Source organism: Chiloscyllium plagiosum, unplaced genomic scaffold (genome assembly GCF_037043375.1).
Source record: "Chiloscyllium plagiosum isolate Xiang-an unplaced genomic scaffold, Cpla_swu_hap1 HiC_scaffold_4, whole genome shotgun sequence".
NCBI lineage: Eukaryota > Metazoa > Chordata > Chondrichthyes > Orectolobiformes > Hemiscylliidae > Chiloscyllium > Chiloscyllium plagiosum.
Window position 1 is genome coordinate 16,518,425 of NW_028270142.1, and position 21,343 is coordinate 16,539,767.

Below are 21,343 nucleotides of genomic sequence, written 5' to 3' on the forward strand. Positions count from 1 at the left end.
CACAAACATCCACTCCTCCACCAACGGCGGTCAGTAGTAGCTGTGGACAAACTACAAGATTCACTGCAGAAATTCACCAAAGATCCTCAGACAGTACCTTCCAAACCCGCGACCACTTCTCTCAAGGACAAGGACAAAAGATATATGGAAAAACCACCACCTTCAAGCTCTCATCCAAATCACTCACCATCCTGATTTGGAAATATATCACCATTTCTTCACTGTAGCTGAATCAAAGTCCCTCCCTAATGGCATTGTGAGTCAACCCACAGCAGGTGGACTGCAGTTGTTCAAGAAGGCAGCTCATGACAACCTTCTCTTGGGCAACTAGGCACAGACAATAAATGCTTGCCAGCCAGCATTGCTCACATCCCACAAATGAATAAATGAAAGAAAAACCTTTGTCTCATATGCATCATTTAGCTTTAGTAGTTTTTCCAAGCTGCAAACAATTCTTTGTACATTCTTTCCTTTTAAAAACAGTGAGCATTTTTCTCATTTTAGGTCCACAGTCCAAAAAAACGTAGTCTGCCACGAACTGGAGAAAATTCTTTTGTGCTTCCCTAGATAGACAATCTTGATGAAGGCTTTAGCCTGAAACATTGATTCTCCGGCTTCTCGGATGCTTCCTGACCTGCTGTGCTTTTCCAGCACTGTATCTTAACTCTAATTTCCAGCATCTGTAGTCTTCACTTTCGCCTAGACCAACTAGGTGAGATGCTCTCCACTGATCTTTGAAGGGAGACATAAAATAGTCTTGGTTGCAGTTGCAACCCTTGTCTTACTGCTATTTTTAGGAGACAACAGTTCAAAAATCTGCTTATCTGCACTTGATTTGATTTTGGAGCTTTCAAGTGATTGTGGATAGAATCAAGATTTTGTCTTGTGGTTCCCTGATTTCTTGCTTCTTTTTGAGAGCCGAATGAGCTATTGGGTTGAAAGCTTTAAGTATGAACGTAATTAAATAGAGAGTCTCCCGAGCTTTGATATTCTTTAGTCTCCTGCAAAATGATACCTGTGCTTGCTCTGACAACAGCTCATCGAAATGAATGAAATTCTTGGTGCTTTCTGACTCCACAAAGATCCTTTCCTTTAGAGTGCTCAAGGTACCTAGTCTCCATTAAAACTCTATTAATAAGCTTTATACAAACAATTTCACAGTGAGTCACTAGTGCTTTCCAAAAGCACGTAAAATCTTTCATCATTCTTTCTTAGAGTCATTTTTAGAAATTTGAATATCATATTCACAGTGTTAGGAACAATTTGATTTGAATACAAATATTACAGAACTAGCTGAAATCTTGTGTATTTGTTTATCGTCTATTCATGTTACTTTGCTAAATAAACTGACAGCAGACACGTAAAGAGGAAAGCCGTGTTCAAGATTTATCTTTTCCTCTTTGCACTTTGTACATTGAGCATTCTTCAGTGTCTGCAAAATCTGAGAACAAACAAGTGGCTTACTATGAATGCTATTGTATACATGTCTGCGTAAGGAAAATATGAGCTACTACTGTCCCATAAGTTTTTTTTCTCTTTTTAGTGAACTTGTATTGGCACTTGACCACTTTTGTTATCTCCCTGTGCTTGAATGAACAAATTCAATTTGACTTGCCCTATGTGACTATGTGTTGGAGCTTTATTGTATCATTCAGTTCGTGAAATTGATATACAAACTATATGATGGTAAGTTGGTTGCCTGCCATAAAACAGTTAATTGTAAAATTGATTGAGCTAGAAATACAATGTTGCGTACATTTTTTATCTTTACTTTCTATAAAAACGGAACAGTAAGTCCATACTATTTAATTGTTAGTTGAACACATGGACACACTTTGGAGCTTCTGCTCTCAGCTACCAGATGGTGGTGTTGTGGTTGTGCTAAGACCTGGTACTACCAGGGTGAAGTGTTTAATCTGCCTGACCTACCAGAGCTGCAGTGCTAATTTCCTGTACATTTGATAAATAGTTTGCCTGTTGGACAATAATTATTTGTTTTTCATTTGGTAAATTAAGTGGCTGTTATCCTTTAAATGCTGGGCAAAATGGAATGGAAGAAGTGAATGTCATTCTCAACTTTATTAGATTAGCACTGTAATATTTCGACAACAACACTGATATGAAAATATTCCCTAAAGTGGGCTGTATTTACATTGGTAGTGGCATACCACACAGATAAGGGAAGATTTGTATCATTTCATGTTTTGACTAATTTGGAGACTAATTTGATTTCAGACAATGTAAAAATGGCACACTGTGGCCTTCAAGCTGAAAGAAGTGTGAAAATTGAGCCCATGGAGAGGATCAGCTGCAAATTCATCATCTTTGTTAAATTCTCATTTGGTTTTCTTTTAGATGAAGTTAAGGATTCTTCAGTCGTATGTAAACGATCTTAGTGATCAGAATAAAGTTTTGGTCCAAACTGTTGAAGATCTTGAGAGAGAAGCGAATGAAAAGATTGCAAGTCTGGATGCTAAACTTTGGAGAGCTGACCAGGCATCATATGTAAGATGGCATGTTTCCTTTTTGTTTGTTTGATTTTCAGTTTCAGCATAAATAATATATAAAGGTGAAGAATAGCGATCTTCAGAAGTAGCTTCTTGACTAAATTAGAGAAAGATTTTATGATCAGGATATAATTGTGAGGCTTGGAGACTGTGTCTAATTAAATCAGTTATTTGAAATGGATAAGGATGAACTCTGAGGGAATGCTAAATAAAAACTGAAAGAACTGCAGATACTGTAAATCCGAGACAAAAATAGAACTTTCTGGAAAAGTTTAGCAGAATGTTCTGAGGAGGGGTTACTCAACACGAAACGTTAACTCTGATTTCCCTCCACAGATGCTGAACTTTTCCAGAAATTTCTATTTATGTCAATGAACTAGGAGGGCATTAGTGTAAAATACATAAACAAGAGCTTAAGGTTAGGTTTGAATGGAATTTTTTTTTTTATAAATGGTGTTTAACTATTTAAAAAAGAAGGCGGAGAAAACTGGGAAATGCAGACAGGTTAGCCTAATGTTGATACGGCAGAAAATGCTAGAGTCCATTATAGAAGATCAAAATAGCAGAGCATTTAGGAATAAGTGGCAGGATCAGAATCAGCATGGATTTATAAGAGATAAATCATGTTTGACAAATCTTTTGGAATTTTGAGACAATGTAGCCAATATAGTAGACAAGGGGGAGCCATCTGGACTTCTAGAGGATTTTGATAAGGTCCCAGACAGGAAACAAAGTGTAGGAATAAACAAGTATTTTTCTGACTAGCAAGTTAGTGGGGTACCATGGAGATCAGTGCTTGGACCTCTGCTATTTACAACATTAATGATTTTAGGTGAATGAACTAAATGTAATATATTCAAGTTTGCAGACAATACAAAGCTGGGTGAGGGGAGGAACTGTGAGGAGAGTACAGAGATACCTCAATGTGATTTGGGCAGGTTGAGTGAGTGGGCAAACACATAACAGGTGAAGTATAATTTTGATAAATGTCAGGTTATACACTTTGGTAGCAAAAACAGAAAGGCAGATCATCATCTAAATGATGATGATCAATTGGAAAAAGGGTGAGGTGCAACGAGACCTGGGTATCCTTTCACAACAGTCATTGAAAGTAAGCATGCAGGTGCAGCAGCTGGTGAAGAAACCAAATGGTATGTTGGACTTCACAGTATGAGGAATTGAGTACAACAGCAGGGATATCTTGCTGCACCTGTTCAGGACCTTGAGGTTCCCTGCCGTATTGTGTGCAGTTTTAGTCTCCTTATCTGAGGAGGGAAGTTTCACCAGTGGATGGAATGCAATAAACGTTTACCAGACTGATTCCTGGGATAGTGAAATCACTGATTCAATAAGAATTGAATCAGTGAGGGATATGCTCACTGGAGTTTAGAAGAATGATGGGGATCTCATAGAAACCTGTAAAACTCAAGTGGGATCATACGGGGTAAAGCAGGAAGGATGTTCCTGATGACGGGAGTCCAGAACCAGTGATTACAGTATAAGTATGTGGAGTAAGCCATTTAGGACTGAGATGACGAGAAATTAATTCACCCAGAGAGGGTGATATTTCTCTACCAGAGAAAGCTTTTGAGGCAGTACATTAAATGTTTTCAAGAAGGAGTTAGATATAACTCTGGTGACTAAAGGGATTAAAGGGTTATGGAGAAAGAGTGGGAACATTGTACTCAGTTGGATGATCAGTCGTGATCAGAATGAAGGATAGAGCAAGCTCAAAGGGCTGAATGACCTATTCCTGCTTCTACTTGCTATGTTTTTATATTTTCATGGTGACTTATTAGTAACAAAGTAAGTAGAACAGTTCTGAAGAAGGGTCACTGGACCTGAAGCATTAACTTTGATTTCTCTTCCCAGATGCTACCAGACCGGCAATTTCTGTTTTTGTAAGCAGAATGTATGACTTGCTGAAGAATTTATTGGTCACTGGTATCTTGCAACTTGGTTAGATTACCCAGGAGATTAGATGAGCTACTTGCTATATGAGTTATTAAATGTTCACTAAGAGCGTCTTGTGAAATGAGTTAATAGAATCTTGTAGAATCTTAAGTTTCAAAGAAGGAAACAATATAAAACACACAACAAAGCAATGCTAAACCTGTACAAGCCATTAGTTTATAGTTAAATGTTCAACTTTAGCGAACACTTCAAGACAATGAAACCAATACCATAAAATAATAGGTTGAGTGACTTTAAATATAAGGAGAGACTGGAGAAATTGGGGTTCTGTTAATGTTTCCTGGTCTGATGAAAGAATATCCAATTAGGAGTGTTTACAACTTCCAAATACTTTGAGGTACTTAAGGACCTAACTTTCAATCAATAATCGAATTCTGAGGTGTAGTTGGGAGTTGTGCATAGGGACCCTGTTGAATACCTGAACTAACAGACTCTGAAGGATTTGTGCGGGCAAGTGAAGATTTCGTTTGCGATTGCGCTTTGCTACTTTTGAAAGTGGCCATTTCAGTCAGAGATTTTGGAAGATTCTACTGCAGTTAAGTAGTTACTTAAAAAGTGTGAGACTATTAAAAACCTAGTCCAATCCTAAATAATTAAGAGCATACCCCCCAAGCTATTTTGCACACCCACAACTTCAGCTCTACTAGGGTGGCTTACCATTTTGTGCTTCTTATGAAACCTCTTCCCACCCTGACACACAATGCCTCACTACTGAATCCTCCATTCCCCCATCTTCCTCCTCCTCCATTCCCCCCTCCCACCTCCACCAGCCAGAAATGTACCCCTCTTCCCTAGCCACTAGATCTGATCTCCCACCTTGACCTACCACCAGTACTGAACCCCTGTCTTGCCAGACCTGATATTTCCCACCCAGCTGACCTACCCTAGATACTCCATCACTTACCTGGCCCCCTTGTCTCCTTGCGCTCTGGTACCTCTACCTTCTGGTTTCCTAACTTCACGCTTCTACTTTTTCTTTCACTGGAGTTGTCAAAGTGGTTGTTAGTGATGCTGGTCCCTTCTAATTAGTAACATGTTAATGACAGGGGGGCATAAATTTAAATCATTGTCAAAGGAACAAAATGAGAAATTTGACGATTTTTTATAACGTAGATTCTGAGTTCATCAATTGCCTATTGAGAAATTTTGGTCTTTGCAGAATTTACAGATGGTTTACTCATGTAAGTAAATAAGTATTTGTATAAGAAACATATTTATAGGCGAATGATTTATTCCTGATAAGATACTTTGTAAGAGAAAAGGAATTGGCAAATCAGCTTAAAGGTGAAATGACTTGCTCCTGTTTTTGCTGAGAGATGTTTCACTCTGCCCAGGGCATTTCAAGCAGCTGGCCACTTGAATGTGTACAGTAGTTTTGGCATGAACATCAAGATATTGAAAGTTCAGCCTCTTTAGTGTTGGTGTGGTGTACGGCATCCTGCTACGTCTGGGTTGCAAGAAGTTGAACAAGCTGAAGGATTAGGATGGTCCTGATGTCTGGAAAGGAGTGAGAATCTAAGCAACGTCCAAGCTCGATTTGTGGAGTATAGGAGCACCTACTTGTTTGTCATGGCCCCACAAAAATAAAAAAAAATCTTTTTTCATCTCATTTTATTAAGTCATCTGATAATAGTAGCCACTTTTTTCCGATTAAAGTAATAAGTTTATCTGAGGAACCTAACCAGAAAGTCTTGCATTTATGTAGCACTTTTCATGATGCTTGGCTGTCTCAAAGTGTTTCATAATCATTGCAATGCTTATTTCAATTGAGTCAGTTTTTAGTTCAGAAAATACAGTTTGAATGCCGCAAGATCCCAGAAACAACAATCAGATATTGCATTAATCTTTTATAAAAGTGTTCCTGAGGAGTAAACAATACCCAAATTATCTGAGTGATCTCTCCTGGTCAGCCTTAAAATCATGGATCCTTGGAACTATTCTGATTCAAATGAGAGGACAGTCTTGGCCTTAGATTAAAGCCTGATCTGAAAGGCAATACCTTTTTAGCATTGCAATACAATAATACTCTATGTTTTCATAGAGTTATACAGCACAAAAACATTTTCTCAGATTTTTGGGTGGAACATGAATCCACAATTCAGACTATCCCACTTAGAGTTATTGTTGTAGCTGCGGCAATGGCAGCATTGAGGAGCTAGATCTTTGCTCACCATTTTATACCTTAATGCATACTTCAGCTGGGTTGGAGGCATGGAAGTTCAATCCAATGTTCTTATAAGTGGTTACTTGTATAAAACTGGTGAAACATAATGGGCTGAAATGCTTTCTTTCATTTTATCCTACATTCATGGAACTGTTAAAGTACAGATATGAGACGGCCCAGGGAATTCCTTATGAATTCAACCTGTAAGCCTCTCTCATGGTTCGTCCTGGAGATCGTACTCTTTGGTGGTCAGGAATAAAAAAAACTCTCACAGACAGTTTAGTTTAATTTTAATCATCCCCTTCATTTAATAATAGCATCACTGTTACAACATAATACTGATAACTGTAAGTCAAGCTAACTGGATTCTATTAATCCAGGAGAGTAGAAATCACCCTTCTTTCAAGAGCCCTGGCCAGTTACCCCGCCATATTATCAAAAACAGACTATTTTTATACACCGGTTTACAAAGGTATTACTGTCACAAACATAAATGTTAACGAACACACTGCATGTTCTGAACAAGACAGATAAAAGCGAAGGACAATAATTTGGGAGAGAAGTTAATTTGATACAGAGTTTTTGTTCCGAAGTCAGAATTAAACATTGTTTATTAATTTCACAAAAGAACAGCTGTTAATGTTGTCACTTAGTGTCATTTATACAGATTCGCTGATGTTAAGGCAAATGTTCTTAATTATATTATTTTCCCTTGCCATACCATTTTTTAGTGAACAGCAAATGTGCTCTATAATTCAAAATTACATTTTAGCCGAAATGTTTAAGGACAACATTTAAGGCTAGAAACTTCCTCAGAACTAAAAGAAAATATGTGGAAATGTTTAGCTTGGATGACTAGACAGCTGGAGTGTGGTACAAAATTATATTAGGAACTTTTGTTTCAGTCCCTATATTGACTGTTTATATGGGCATGTCTTCTTGTCTTGTCCCATTGTTGCAAGGTATATCATGGGCTTGTGCATCACTTGTCTCCCTTTAACAGAGATATGCTTGTGGTCTCTCACAATGCATGCTCATAGCTGTCACAGTTATGCATATAATTTCAGAACATGTTGGAGTTTCAACAACATAAAATAGAATACTAACTCCAGTATTTTATATTTTACAGGAACAGTGGTTGAGGTGCAAAGCTACTAAGGAAGAAACTGATTATCTACGCAAACAAAACCTGGACATAAAAATTGACCCCAGTACCCTGATTGGTGCTATCCAGCAAGATGAAATAATGCAGAAATTTGATGTAGGTGATTTTTGTAATTATTAGCCTTGACAACATGATTAGAATCATAGAGGTTTCCACATCAAAGCAGATAATTTGACCCATTGAGGTGAATTTTAATATAAAAATACAGGCAAATTTGGGAAGGGAGACGTGGGACACTAAGTTTGAACAACTGCTTTATCTACTTCTAACCTGCCCACTACTGACTTTAACTAACCCCAGGATTGAGTGGGCAGCCAACTTACTGAAAGGAATTACTTTAGAAGTTAAAATATGATAAATCTGTAATGCCTGTTGCCATGTATGTTTTCAAATTCAACACTCATCCCTGATTTTTGGAAAATTTAATCGATTTTGGAGTTACGTTCCTCCAGGATCCAGGGGTCTGATTAAAAGGTTTCCATGATTGCGCTTTTTCTGTGACCTTGCTGATTTCACCAAGATGCCCTACACCTCTGTGTTCTTCCCCAGCCACAGGCCCAGATTTTCCCCTGCCCACACACAGGCCCCAATCTTTCCCACAGCACAACAACATCGCAATTTGCTTTTCCTTCTTAGCCTCGCCCTTCCGCTGCATTCCTCCATCATGATTCCGTGTTAATTACCTTGCCCATGTCCAGTTTTCCCATACCATGCCTTTGGGATCAACAACCCATCGAATTAAACTCTGTCCCTTTTTAGGTAAAAACAATGACTGCAGATTCTGGAAACCAGATTTTGGATTAGTGGTGCTGGAAGAGCACAGCAGTTCAGGCAGCATCCGAGGAGCAGCAAAATCGACATTTCGGGCAAAAGCCCTTCATCAGGAATAAAGGCAGAGAGCCTGAAGCATGGAGAAATAAGCTAGAGGAGGGTGGGGGTGGGGAGACAGTAGCATGAAGTACAATAGATGAGTGGGGGAGGGGATGAAGGTGATAGGTCAGGGAGGAGGGTAGAGTGGATAGGTGGAAAAGAAGATAGGCAGGTAGGACAAGTCATGGGGACAGTGCTGAGCTGGAAGTTTGGAACTAGGGTGAGGTGGGGGAAGGGGAAATGAGGAAACTGTTGAAGTCCACATTGATGCCCTGGGGTTGAAGTGTTCCGAGGCGGAAGATGAGGCGTTCTTCCTCCAGACGTCTGGTAGTGAGGGAGCGGCGGTGGAGGCGGCCCAGGACCTCCATGTCCTCGGCAGAGTGGGAGGGGTAGTTGAAATTTTGGGCCACAGGGCGGTGTGGTTGATTGGTGCGGGTGTCCCGGAGATGTTCCCTAAAGCGCTCTGCTAGGAGGCGTCCAGTCTCCCCAATGTAGAGGAGAACCACATCGGGAGCAACGGATGCAATAAATGATATTAGTGGAAGTGCAGGCAAAACTTTGATAGATGTGGAAGGCTCCTTTAGGGCCTTGGATGGAGTTGAGGGAGGAGGTGTGGGCACAGGTTTTGCAGTTCCTGCGGTGGCAGGGGAAGGTGCCAGGATGGGAACGTGGCGTGGACCTGACCAGGTAGTCATGGAGGGAACGGTCTTTGCGGAAGGCGGAAAGGGGTGGGGAGGGAAATATATCCCTGGTAGTGGGGTCTTTTTGGAGGTGGCGGAAATGTCGGCGGATGATTTGGTTTATGCGAAGGTTGGTAGGGTGGAAGGTGAGCACCAGGGGCGTTCTGTCCTTGTTATGGTTGGAGGGGTGGGGTCTGAGAGCGGAGGTGCGGGATGTGGACAAGATATGTTGGAGGGCATCTTTAACCACGAGGGAAGGGAAATTGCGGTCTCTAAAGAAGGAGGCCATCTGGTGTGTTCTGTGGTGGAATTGGTCCTCCTGGGAGCAGATACGGCGGAGGCGGAGGAATTGGGTATATGGAATGGCATTTTTGCAAGAGGTAGAGTGGGAAGAGGTGTAATCCAGGGAGCTGTGGGAGTCGGTGGGTTTGTAAAAAATGTCAGTGTCAAGTCGGTCGTCACTAATGGAGATGGAGAGGTCCAGGAAGGGGAGGGAGATGTCAGAGATGGTCCAGGTAAATTTAAGGTCAGGGTGGAATGTATTGGTGAAGTTGATGAATTGATCAAACTCCTCGCGGAAGCATGAGGTGGCGCAAATGCAGTCATCAATGTAGCGAAGGAAGAGGTGGGGAGTGGTGCCGGTGTAATTACGGAAGATCAACTGTTCTGTGTAGCCAACAAAGAGACAGGCATAGCTGGGGCCCAGACGTGGGCCCATGGCTACCCCTTTGGTCTGGAGGAAGTGGGAGGATTCAAAGGAGAAATTGTTAAGGGTGAGAACCAGTTCGGCCAAACGAATGAGAGTGTCGGTGGAAGGATACTGTTGGGGACATCGGGAGAGGAAAAAACGGAGGGCTTGGAGGCCCTGGTCATGGCGGATGGAGGTGTAGAGGGATTGGATATCCATGGTGAAGATGAGGCGTTGGGGGCCAGGGAAACGGAAGTCTTGGAGGAGGTGGAGGGCGTGGGTGGTGTCTCAAATGTATGTGGGGAGTTCCTGGACTAGGGGGGATAGGACAGTGTCGAGGTAGGTAGAGATGAGTTCAGTGGGGCAAGAACATGCTAGGACAATGGGTCAGCATGTGGATCTTGGGAAGGAGGTAGAACCGGGAAGTGCGGGGTTCCCGGACTATGAGGTTGGAAGCTGTGGGTGGGAGATTTGCTGAGGTGATGAGGTTCTGTATGGTCTGGGAGATGATGGTTTGGTGATGGGGGGTGGGGTCATGGTCGAGGTGGCGGTAGGAAGAGGTGTCCTTGAGTTGGCGCTTGGCATCAGCACTGTAGAGGTTGGTGCGCCAGACTACCACTGCGCCCCCTTTATCTGCTGGCTTGATCGTGAGGTTGGGATTGGAGCAGAGGGATTGGAGGGCTGCGCGTTGTGAGGGTGAGTGATTGGAGTGGGGGAGGGGGGTAGACAGCTTGAGGCGGTTAATGTCCTGGCGGCAGTTGGAAATGAAGAGGTCGAGGGTGTGTAATAGGCTAGCACGGGGTGTCCAGGTGGATGCAGTGTGTTGGAGGTGGGCGAAGGGGTCCTCGGAAGGTGGGCGGGAGTCCTCATTGTGAAAGTAAGCTCGGAGGTGGAGGCGGTGGAAAAAGTGTTCGACGTCATGGCGTGTATTAAATTCATTGATGCGTGGATGGAGGGGGATGAAGGTGAGTCCTTTGCTGAGGACTGATCGTTCGTCCTCAGTGAGGGGAAAGTCTGGAGGGATGGTGAAAACTCGACAGGGCTGGGAGCTGGGATCTGGGATCTGGTGTGGGTGTGGAGCTGGGAGTGGGGGCGGAGCCAGTAAATGGAGTGGGTGTGATGGTTGGGGGAATGGGGGTGGAGTCATGAGCAGGGATGGTGCTCATCTCGGGGTTCTGGGGGCCGGGAATGGTGACAGTGGGATATGTGGGGGGTGTGTCAGCAGAATGCAGGTAAGTGGCGGTGGGGCAGAAGTGGTGGCAGACACGGCAGTAGGGATGGCGGAAGTCACTGAGCATGTGACATCAGCGAAGATGTGAGGGGCGGATGTGATGTCACGTGTGATGTATGAGGAATTGTGAGGGGCGGAAGTGGTTGTGGGAGTGGCCATGATGGGGGCGGAACTAACATCATCAATCAGCATAGGGGTGGTAGCTGCACCAGCCGCATGGCTAATGGCGCCCGAGCAGTTTCAGAGGCCGGGGGAATTTTCTGGAATGTTTGAGGAGCGCTGGTTATGGAGGTGGGTAGATAAAAGTTTGTTGTACTTACAGTTTTTGATGTTTGAGATGGAGTTAAAATACTGTTTGTTGAGAGTATGAATTCTCCTGATGATGTAGTACAGAGTGGGTCCTTTGCAATTCTGAGAGAGTGTGGCCCTCAGCTGAGGCAGGGCTGACTGCAGAGAGGTTAGGTGCCGGCGTATTGCTGCAAGCGTGGAGCGGAGGATCTTGAAGGAGAAGTGTTGCTGGTGTTTTTGAATCTGTAGTCTGTGCTGTCATTGGGGAGACTAGACGCCTCCTAGCAGAGCGCTTTAGGGAACATCTCCGGGACACCCGCTCCAATCAACCACACCGCCCTGTGGCCCAAAATTTCAACTACCCCTCCCACTCTGCCGAGGACATGGAGGTCCTGGGCCGCCTCCACCGCCGCTCCCTCACTACCAGACGCCTGGAGGAAGAACGCCTCATCTTCCGCCTCGGAACACTTCAACCCCAGGGCATCAATGTGGACTTCAACAGTTTCCTCATTTCCCCTTCTCCCACCTCACCCTAGTTCCAAACTTCCAGCTCAGCACTGTCCCCATGACTTGTACTACCTGCCTATCTTCTTTTCCACCTATCCACTCTACCCTCCTCCCTGACCTATCACCTTCATCTCCTCCCCCACTCACCTATTGTACTCCATGCTACTTTCTCCCCACCCCCACCCTCCTCTAGCTTATTTCTCCATGCTTCAGGCTCTCTGCCTTTATTCCTGATGAAGGGCTTTTGCCCGAAACGTCAATTTTGCTGCTCCTTGGATGCTGCCTGAACTGCTGTGCTCTTCCACCACCACTAATCCAAAATCTGTTCCTTTTTAACCTACTGTTTCTGCTACCAATACATGACTCCAGCACATATTTGCAAGCTACTGCAGACCTGCTGATAGACTCATTGCTCAATTCGAGGTTCACTCTCATTTATTCTGATCTTCAGAAAGGAATTGAGCAGTGATTTACTAACATACTGTGATCTAAAGTTGTACAATATGTGAGGGAATCTTAAATCATGATTTTCTGACTCTCTTCCTATGGGTTGGCTAAGTTTAAAAAAAACCTCCATTGTGTCTGTGTTCACACTACAACAATCCTCATTATCCTTTCACTGTCTCTGTCTCTGCCATTTTAAAGTACAAAGAACAGTACAGCACAGGAACAGAAATGGGCCCTTTGTCCCACCAAGACTGTGCTGAAACATGATTCCTTTCTAAACGACTGCCTTTATGCAGTCTATATCTCTGTGTTCCCTGCCTAATCATGTATCTGTCAAGATGCATCTGAAACATTGCTGTTGTATCTGCCTTCTCTACCTCTGGCAGTGCATTCCAGGGATTTATCACCCTCTTAATCACCAGGTCATTGAACCTTTTAATTCCATCATCTGCCTTCGTGGGATTTGAACTCCTGTTACTGGAGCATTAAATAAAAACTAAAAGAACTGAAAGAAACAAAAACAAAAGTTGCTGGAAAAGCTCAGCAGGTCTGGCAGTATCTGTGGGGATGCACTCCACAGAAATTTCTGATTTTGTTCCTGGAGCATTATGTGGGTCTCTGGATTAACAACAATACCAGTGCATCGTCACCTCCCTGATGATGGGTAATCCCATTTTTTTGCCTTTGAAAGATGCAGTGACGTCTGACCACTACTCGTTGTTAAAACATTCTTTACTCCAACAACGGTGAAAATATTTTTTTCCTACTTTATTTCTTCGCATCTTGGTGATAATTTAAAACTGATCACCTTTTTATTATTGACTCTGTGGGAGAAAGGTCTTTTCTGATTTTAATTTTGTTCATGTTTTAAAAGCTCTAATAAGTATTCTGTTTGACTCAATGTATTTATTCTCAGAATGACAAGTATCTTAAAGAACTTTCCTACCCCTTGCCCCTACTCTTGGTGTATATTTGCTATATGGAGCTCTATAAATTTCTATAATAGTTCCCAGATCTCCATACCTCACTCTGGGGTCTAATCAATATTTAAATGTAATTTTTAAAAATTCATTTCTGTGATGTGTCTGTCACTGGCTGATGGGTATTTTTTGCCAGTCCCTAGTTGCCCTTGAGGTGGTGCTAAACTACATTCTTGAACCACTGCAGGCCACTTGCTGTGGGTTGACCCACAATGCTATTAGGGAGGGAATTCCAGAATGCTAACCCAGCAAAAGTTAAGGAACGGCAATATACTTCCGAGTTAGGATGGTGGGTAGTTTGGAGGGGAACTTGAAGATAGTGTTGTTCCTATGTATCTGCTGCCCATGTCCTTAAATGTGGAAGTGGTTATTGGTTTGGAAGCAATGAATAATTTATGCTTCTTTTGGTCTCAAACTGTCTAACATTAAATTTAGTGACATGAAATTGCATTTGATGCCTGTGCAGAATTGCTCTCACTGCCTGCTTCAGTCTTCATCTCCTCCTGCCTCAAGTATTTATCACCTTCTTTGAAAGCTACAATGGTCTCTCCATAGACAATTCTGGCTAACTGTTCCATATTCCTACACTTTTCATGGAATTACATTTTTCCCACTCTACAAAGAAAACAGGTACAGTAATAGGCCAATTGGCCCTTCAAGCCTGCACCACCGTAATATGATCATGGCTGATCATGCAACTTCAGTATCCCATTCCCACTTTCTCTTTGTTCCCCTTGACCCCTTTAGCCACAAAAACCCATGTTCAGCTCCTTGAATGTAACAAATGAACTGGCCCCAATAGCTTCCTGTGGGTAAGAATTCCACAGGTTCATAACTCTGAGTGGAGAAATTTTTCTTCAGTCCAGTATGGCCTACTCATTATTTTTAGACTGTGACCTCTAGTTCTGGACTTCCCAAACATTGGGAGCATCCTTCATGCATCTAGTCTGGCCAGCTTCATCAGAATTTTATACATCTTACGAGATTCCCCCCTCATTCTTATAAATTCCAGTGAGTACAAGCCCAGTCGATCCAGTCTTTCCTTGTATACCATCCCAGGTATCAGTCTGGTGAATGTTTGCTGGACTCCCTCAATAGCAAGTATGTCCTTCCTTTGACCAGGAGATCAAAACTGCACATAAAAATCAAGGTATGCCTGACCAATGCCCCGTATAACATAGGAAAACAGGAGTGGACTTAGTCCTGATTCTTAAATGCGCCATTTCCAACCCTTGTCTGGTCTGAGGAATACCCACTTGTGCTTGCTTTTTGTTGCTTTTGAAAATTTTCTTCGTTTGTTTTTTTTACCACATGTGCTCTACCAATTATGTTCTCAAAGACTTTTTGTTTCCTCCATGTTATTCCCCTTAATTTTGTACCTCTCCATAATTCAACCCTAAGTGGCAGCCTTTCTGTCAATCAGCTGAAAGTGAATAGGTGCTAATGACTGTTAACAGGAAGCTGATTTAATAGTTACTGCTTAGATGCGAGTATTCAACTCTTTAAAAAATAAACAGGTTTTGCTAGAATACAAAATGTGACAGTGCTGATTCAGGAATTTGATATAGGGGAATGTAGTGATCGGAAACAGGTTGATCTCGTTGAGTATGATGTCAACCTTGGGTTGTTAACCTAAGTCAATCAGGAAAGCCCTGGCTGACCAATTCGGCCGCATATATACTAAAATTGAAACGATACAGAGAAGATTAGAACCAAGAGATTAGAATCTCCTCAGTTGAGAAACAGGAAAAAAACTATAACTAGGAGATTAGAATGCCCTCAAATGAGGAGACTCTGAGCTGCTTGACCACAGCCAGTGTTACTGATGTTTGTTTTAAAGAATTGATTTCTGAACTGGCTGGTTATAGCCAGCAATACTGTTGTATTTGTGAAATTTAAAAAAAAGTAAAAAAAAAATATAACCAGGTGTACTTTGCACCAATAAATAAAGAATGACTTGGTGACAGGATACTGATGTCTGTGTAGTTATTTCAGGGAGGAAATAATAAATTGCTTTTCCAATATTTTCTGTCTTTTGTGTGTTCAGGGCTTTAATTTGGTGAGCAGGTAGATCATAGAACCCCTGTAGCGTGAAAGTAGGCCATTCAGTCTATCAAATCCACAATAAACCCCTGAAAAATATCTCACCCATATCCAACCCCCACCCTATCCCTCTAATACTGCATTTCCCATGGCTAAGGAGAAAGTGAGGTCTGCAGATGCTGGAGATCAAAGTTGAAACTTTATTGCTGGAACAGCACAGCAGGTCAGGCAGCATCCAGGGAACAGGAGATTCGACGTTTCGGGCACAGGCCCTTCTTCAGGAATGAGCAGAGAGTGTTCAGCAGGAGAAGATAAAAGGTAGGGAGGAGGGACTTGGAGGAGGGGAGTTGGAAATGTGATAGGTGGAAAGAGGTCAAGGTGAGGGTGATAGGTCGGAGTAGGGTGGAGGCGGAGAGGTCAAGAAGAAGACTGCAGGTCAGGAAGGCGGTGCCGGGCTGGAAGGATCCGGCTGAGACAAGGTGGGGGGAGGGGGGATGAAGAAACTGGTGAAGTCCAAGTTCATCCCCTGCGGTTGGAGGGTTCCCAGTCGGAAGATAAGACGCTCCTCCTCCGACCGTCGGGTTGTTGTGGTTTGGCGGTGGATGAGTCCAATGACCTGCATATCCTCGGTGGAGTGGGAGGGGGAGTTGAAATGCTGTGCCACAGGTTGGTTGGGTTGGTTCGTCCGGGTGGCTAATTTCCCATGGCTAATCCAATCCTGGATATCACTGGACAGTATGGGCAATTTCCCATGGCCAATCTACCTAACTTGCCCAACTTTGGTCTGTGGGAGGAAAACTGGAACACCCGTGCAGATACAAGGAGAATGTGCAAACGGATGATTAGTGATTTTTTTTTTTAAAGACTTTTTTCCTGAAACAAAAACAGTGGTTTCAGCAGTTACAAGGGAAACACATGACTTGTATGAAATATATACGTTAATCTATTTGGTATAATATTTGAATAATGTTTCTAAATTGGAAACCTAATTAGTTAAACTAAACACAGTAAAGATGGTGGGTAGGGATATTATGTTGATTGTTGTATTAATTAGAAGCTGAAGTATATTAGTATGATGGTCAAAAAGTGTGGTGCTGGAAAAGCACAGCATCGAGGAGCAGGAGAGTCAACATTTCGAGCATAAGCTCTTCATCAGGAATTCCTGATGAAGAGTTTATGCTTGAAACATCAACTCTCCTGCTCCTTGGATGTTGCCTGACCGGCTGTGCTATTCCAGCACCACATGTTTGAATCTGATCTTCAGCATCTGCAGTCCTCACCTTCTGCTATATCATTATGATCCCAGCAACCACATTTGTAATAAATGAGGGTAGCTGAGGGATTTTGCCTCTGAGTTGATGAACTTGAATCTAAATTTTGGGCACTGTGATGCATCAGGGAGGGGAAAGTTACCTGGACACTGTTCCAGGAGTGTCACAATCCTTAAGTTAAATACTTTTAATTTGGTTTGTGATTATGGACAGGAGGGTGAGTGAAGTAGGTATGGGGATTCAGAAGTAGTAATGGAGGAACCTCCGCCCTTGTAATTTTCCAACTGATTTAAAATACTTGCAACTTTGCACGAGAGCAGAGACTGTAGGGGGATGAATGAACTGACTGGGATTGTAGTGCAAGCATTATTCACATAACAAAAGTGAAAAAAAACCTGATGGAAGTGGAGAGAATACAACTTGCAGGATCGTGTTCTGTGCAGCTGAAAATGTGAGCTCCGAAGGATATCTTGCCAGCATAATGCTAGAGTTAAGGACATCTCCTTTGGGCTAGAGAGTAACTCAGAGTCAAATGTAGTCCCTATGACGATCAATGACATAGGTAGAACTAAGAAAGAGGTTTTGTTGAGGAGGATGAGCAGCCATGGGCTAATGTAAAAAAGTAGATTCATAAAGCTCATAACTTTTGGATCACTGCCTGAACCACGAGTAAATTGCATAGAGTAAATAAGATGGAGAGTTGAATGTGTAGCTCCGAGATCGGCATGGAAGAAAGTAATAGCTGTTCTGTTAGATTTTCCTTTGAATGAGATTTTGGGTGAATTTTATAACTGATCTATAGACAGACAGGGTTTTAAATTAAGCAGGGGTTTGGGGAATGGAAATATACTGTCTGAAGGGTACGTCACCCATGGATAATTAAGCAAGTTGGGGATGATGTCAAATTGAAAAAGATGTACACTACTGCAATAATTAGTGGTAACACTGAAGGTTAGGAAAAAAATTACAACAAAGTAAAGGAAGACTAAAAAGATAATGCAGATAGACTAAACCATGAAAACTCGTAACACCTACAAAATCTAAAAATAAAGGTTAGCTAAAGTATGTGGAGTTGAAGGCAGGATGAAACCAGCCGTGATCATATTAAATGATGTCACAGGTGTGAGGGGCTAAAATACTACTTTACACCTAGTTTTATTTCTCATGTTCCAAAGTAACACTAGGTCTCATAGTGTGTAAAACTGGAGTATTTATAATTGGGAACAAGAAAATAGTAGACAAATAATTTGTCTGTGTTCATAGTAAAAGACACAAAAAGCATGTCTAGAATAATGGAGCACTGGCTAACTAATTGCCTGGAAGTGTAATGGAGATTCAATTGAGATATTCAAGAGGGCATTAGATAATTAGTTGAATTGAAACAAGGTGCAACCAAATGGGGAAAAGAATTAGGCTAAGTCATGATCTCTGTGTAACCATGATGTGGTAGCTCTCTTCTGCATTGTCAATACTTCTCTGATTTCTGAATAGAAATTTCAACACCAATTAGATGAGTAGGGTCTTCACTCTTTGCAGTTTTGCCAGTTTTCTCTTGCTTCTTGGAAAATGCTTTCTAAAATTTTACTGGTAGCAGTTTTCATTTCTCTTCAAAATTTAATGGTTAACATTCACTAAATATTTGAATAAATTTAATATTCACATACTTCTCAGTGATTTTGTGTAGACTTTTAGTTTTATCTTGCAATGCTTTAAAGTTTTTTAGTTGGAGCCTCGACTTTTCTCAAGTCCTTGTCCAGGTGCATAATGGGCTTTTAAAGATGGTGCAGGCATAAAGGATACCAGTGAATTCCGCTGAACAGCAAGTTGTTTTGGGAATGGCATTTGTAAGATGGGCTAGAAACTTTCCATAAGGGCATGATAGGCAATTAAATGAGGCAGGTTTGACAAGCTAGAGCAAGAAAAATTGCCAAGCTTTAAGGCAAGAAGCTCTCCAAAAACTAGGCACAACTTAGACTTAGTCAAAAAAAAAAGTGAGATTCAAACACAATGCTAGAGAAACTCAGCAAGTCTGACAGTATTTGTGGAGAGAGTAACAGAGTTAATGTGTTGAGTCTAGTATAATTTCAAAGTTTTTTTTTAAAAGGTCAGATGGAGGGATCCAGGAGGAAACATAGATACAGGAGTAGGCTATTTGTCCCTGCACCACTGTTCAATGTGATCATGGTTGATCATGCAATTTCAGTATCACATTCCCGCTTTCTCTCCATTCCTCTTGATCCCTTTAGCCATAAGGGCCACATCCAGCTCCCTCTTAAATAAATCTAATGAACTAGCCTAACAGCTTCCTATGGGAGAGAATTTCACAGGTTCACAACTCTGAGTGAAGAAATTCTTCCTCATCTATGTCCTGAATGGCTAATCCCTTTATTCTTAGCCTGTGACCCCTCGTTCTGGACTTCCCCCAACATTGGAAACATTGTTCCTGCACCAAGTCTATCTGGTCCCAACTGGATTTTATTTGTTTCTATGAGATTGCTCCCCATCCCCCCATTCTTCTAAATTCCAGCAAGTATAAGTCCAGTCTTTCATTGAATGTCAGTCCTGCCATCCTGGGAATCAGTCTGGTGAACTTCTGCTGGGCTCCCTCAATAGCAAGAATATCCTTATTCAGATTAGGAGACCAAAACTGCACACTATACTCAGGGTTTGGCCTCCTAAGAGCCCTGTATAAGTGCAGCAAGACATCCTTACTCTGATATTCAAATTGTCTTGCTATGAAAGCCAGCATGTTTGGGACAAGGGAGTATTGCAGATGGCTGTAAGGTTCTGTGTGGCTTATCCAAATAAGTAGGCATGGAGGTGAAGCCAATAGAAGAAGAATTCAGTGTCATGTTAGACCATAAGCTATAGGAAGAGAATTGGACTATTTGGCCCATTCTGTCATGGCTGATGTGTTTCTCAACCCCATTCTCTAGCCTTGTAATCTTTGATTCCTTAAATAATCAAGAACATGTCTATCTCTGAATCATAAGATTTCAGAGCGCTGCCCCTTCGTCTCCTGTCCACTTCATCTGATGAAAGGCAGTGCTCTGAAAGCTTGAGATTTCAAATAAACCTGTTGGATTATAACCTGGTGTCATGTAATGTCTGACCTTGTCTACCCCAGTCCAACACCTCCACATCTTAAATACACTCAGTAACATCTCTTCCACAGCTTTCTGCGGCAATGAGTTCTATCAAGTTCTATCAAGTACAGACATAGAATCCCGAACTGCCCCTCATTTGATGAAATTCATTGAGAAGATGCCGCAAAGGTATAAAGCTATGTCCTTTGCTGAAAATAAACCATAAGGGCAAGGTCAGAGGGTATAGATTCTGGATAGGACACAACGAAGTTGTGGGTCTAAGAACTGCTCATTTTTTTTGAGGTATTTTGGGTGTTGGAGCTGATTTCCTTGAATTCCAGGATCTGTAATTACTGTTTTATGAGCTGTTGCATTGTTTTGGAACTTTGAGGGAAAAAAAGATGAAAACAACAGAACGTTAAAAAAGCGGTAGGGAGACAAAGGTGGAGACCACATGGTCAGTGATTTAAATGAGAAAGAAACCTATGGTGCTGTCTGACTCAGCAGTGAATCTGCACAGCTACTGCCTTTGCTGGAGGAGTTCAAGTATCTCTGGACATATGAGTGCATCTGAGTAAAAATATCAAGCAGTAAAATTCACAGCTGGCCTTGGAGAAACCTGTGTGGGAGAGCTCACAGTACCTGAGCAGTTAAGTGCATAGTTTTTTAATGTAACCTCTTTTTTTTGTAAATCTACAATAGTGAGTAGAGTGGGTTCTTTTTTGATTATATGTTTTATTGAGATCTGTCTCTTGATTAAATTTAAAATACATAAAACATAGGTGCTAAATTAGCCTGGAGCAGTGTTTATGCAGCAGTAAGACTGAGCTATTTTCTGAGTTTGTAGATTGTTAAGATGCAAAGATGGCCTTTAGTAGAGTGATGTGCTCTTCCTGTTGGATGTAGGAGATTAGGGAGAGTCTCCATATGACTGATGATTATGTCTGCTGTGTGTTCGATTGCGAATCCTATTAGATTGTATAGATCAGTTAGCATAGCAGTTAGAGACAATGAGGAGTTTACAGGAGCTAGGCAGTGTGATGGATGGCAGCTATAGGAAAGTAGAAAAACCATAGATACAGCCCAGTAGATGGGTTATCTCCAGGAAAGGTAGGAAAGGGAGGCAGGTAGTGCAGAAGTCTACTTTGGTTATCACCATCTCAACCAAATATGTAGGGGGTGAAAATTGGAAAATGGTGGACTCTCAGGGGAATTAGTTCGAACAGCCAAGTTTCTGATATCGAGACTGGCTCTAATGTAACAAGGGGTATGTCAGGTTCCAAGCTATCTCTTGTGTTAGGGGACTTTCTAGTCAGAGGCACAGACAGATGTTTCTGCAGCTAACAGTAAGAAATCAGAGTGGTATTTTGCCTCCCTGGTGCCAGGATCAAGGTTATCTCTGAGAGAGTGCAGAATATTCTCAGAGGGGAGAGGAACCAACA

General features: G+C 42.1%; 1 protein-coding gene across 1 annotated transcript in view; it reads left to right on the top strand.

The window, feature by feature from the left end:
* The window catches only part of LOC122549388 (uncharacterized), a 510,886-nt gene that overhangs the window by 22,674 nt on the left and 466,869 nt on the right, over positions 1–21,343 (top strand). Inside the window, exons 2-3 of the mRNA XM_087985979.1 lie at positions 2,356–2,505; positions 7,775–7,906. Coding sequence (XP_087842105.1) covers positions 2,356–2,505; positions 7,775–7,906 — 282 coding nt within the window. The remainder of the gene's footprint in view (positions 1–2,355; positions 2,506–7,774; positions 7,907–21,343) is intronic.